Source organism: Erythrolamprus reginae, chromosome Z (genome assembly GCF_031021105.1).
Source record: "Erythrolamprus reginae isolate rEryReg1 chromosome Z, rEryReg1.hap1, whole genome shotgun sequence".
NCBI classification, from domain to species: domain Eukaryota; kingdom Metazoa; phylum Chordata; class Lepidosauria; order Squamata; family Dipsadidae; genus Erythrolamprus; species Erythrolamprus reginae.
In genome coordinates, this window is record NC_091963.1 from 123283915 (window position 1) to 123285697 (window position 1783).

At 33.0% G+C, this 1783-nt stretch overlaps 1 protein-coding gene across 1 annotated transcript; it reads right to left on the reverse strand.

Annotated features, from left to right (window-relative positions):
* Positions 1-457: 457 nt before the first annotated feature.
* LOC139154039 (olfactory receptor 14I1-like) lies at positions 458-1402 on the reverse strand. Its single transcript, XM_070728467.1, has one exon. It carries the CDS (start codon positions 1400-1402, stop codon positions 458-460), a length of 945 nt encoding a protein of 314 aa, XP_070584568.1.
* Positions 1403-1783: the final 381 nt, after the last annotated feature.

A 1783-nucleotide genomic window follows, 5' to 3' on the forward strand; every position in this document is an offset into this window, starting at 1 on the left:
CAACTTCAAAGGGAAAAATATTTGTTATCCTCTCTGGCCCCAATAAATTTATATGGGACAAAACAACATTTATCAGAGCATTTTGAGCCTAATTTTAAGATGACTGTATTTAAGAACAAAAATGGGAGCAAAATATACATTTCAAACCAAACATTTCAGCAAAAGAAAACTTAAGAATATTTTACATTGATTAAACAGAAAACCAAGTTTCTTAACTGAATAAATAGTGTAATAAATATATTAATGTTAAAATGTGGCTGTTACATCTACTTTTTATTTTGCTAAAGTTTACTACGAATAATTGCAGCCTGTCAACCATTTCAGTTAAGTGTATGTATCTGTGTATAATTCTCTCAACTGTCTCTATGCATCCAAATAAGTAAATTGCAGTTCACAAGATATAAATAATAATAGTGGTATTAGTTTTTAGGTTAATAAAATTAATGGGATTTTTGAATTAAGCAGGTTTTGTGTTTTGATTTGTAATCCTTTGATTAAACAACTTCCATAAAGCAGCTTTGATATCCTTATTCTTCATACTATAGATTATAGGGTTCATCATTGGAGGGATCACAGAATAGATCACTGCAAGGACTTCATCCCAAATGTAAGAAGATCCAGAATTTGATATAAAATAGTAAAATGAACCAATACCACATAATAAGAAGACAACAAGGAGATGGGGAATGCAAGTAGAGAAGGCCTTTTGTCTACTGGCCACTGAAGACATGCTCAATATAGTCTTAAAGATTTTTACATAGGACATGATAATTAACATAAAAGAAACAACACCAAGCAAAGCACTAAAAATGAGAACCCAGTTTTCACTAAATGTGGAATCGATGCAGGAAATCTTCATGAGGTGTGGGATTTCACAGAAAAACTGATGGATAACTGTGGAACAGAAAGGCAATGAAAAAAGGTTTCCTGCATGGATAGCAGCATTAAGAAAGCCTCCCATCCATGCACCCCCTGCCATCTGTAAGCAAGTTCCCCATTTCATCATAGACATATAATGTAAAGGATGACAGATAGCCACATATCTGTCATAGGCCATAGCAGTGAGAAGGAAAAGGTCTGATGACAGGAAGAAAACAAAGAAAAACATTTGTGCAGCACATTCAGAGTATGATATCTTTCTTATATTCATGAGGGCACTGGCTATAGATCTGGGAATGGTGACAGTCGTGGATCCCAGATCAACAATTGCTAAATTGACCAGAAAGAAATACATTGGTGTCTGAAGATGGTTGTTCATTAGTACCAGGATGATGAGAAGAAGATTTCCTATCAGCATAACCACATACATCATGAGGAAGACCATAAAATGCAAAATCTGGAACTCCCATTTTTCAGAAAATCCCATAAGCAAGAAATCCAAGATGATAGTTCTGTTTGACATTGTTAAAATTTTAACTGACTGAGAAAATCATATCAATTTAACCAATCTTCCAACAAAATATGATCCTCTTTTACAAAACTGTACACTCCAACTAACTTATTTTCATTTTGATATGCTCACTATCATAACAGAGGAAGCTATATCACTTCAAGTTAGTTCTTCAGTAGTTACGTCCTTTAATAAGGAACCAATTCTGCAAGAGAAAAATATCATATAGTGCAATCGGTTATCATCTTATAATTGCAATTTTGTTTAAACCTGGAATTATGTTACAAAATTGCTTTCTTGTAACACGTAGTGTCATTACAAACATAATTTGTTATAGTGCATTATAAAAGTTACAACTGTTCAACATAGCTCAGGATGAATTTAATACCTATT

Bases quoted from the DNA above. Each gene is read 5' to 3' on its own strand.
- LOC139154039 (XM_070728467.1), bottom strand. From the start codon at position 1,402: ATGTCAAACAGAACTATCATCTTGGATTTCTTGCTTATGGGATTTTCT.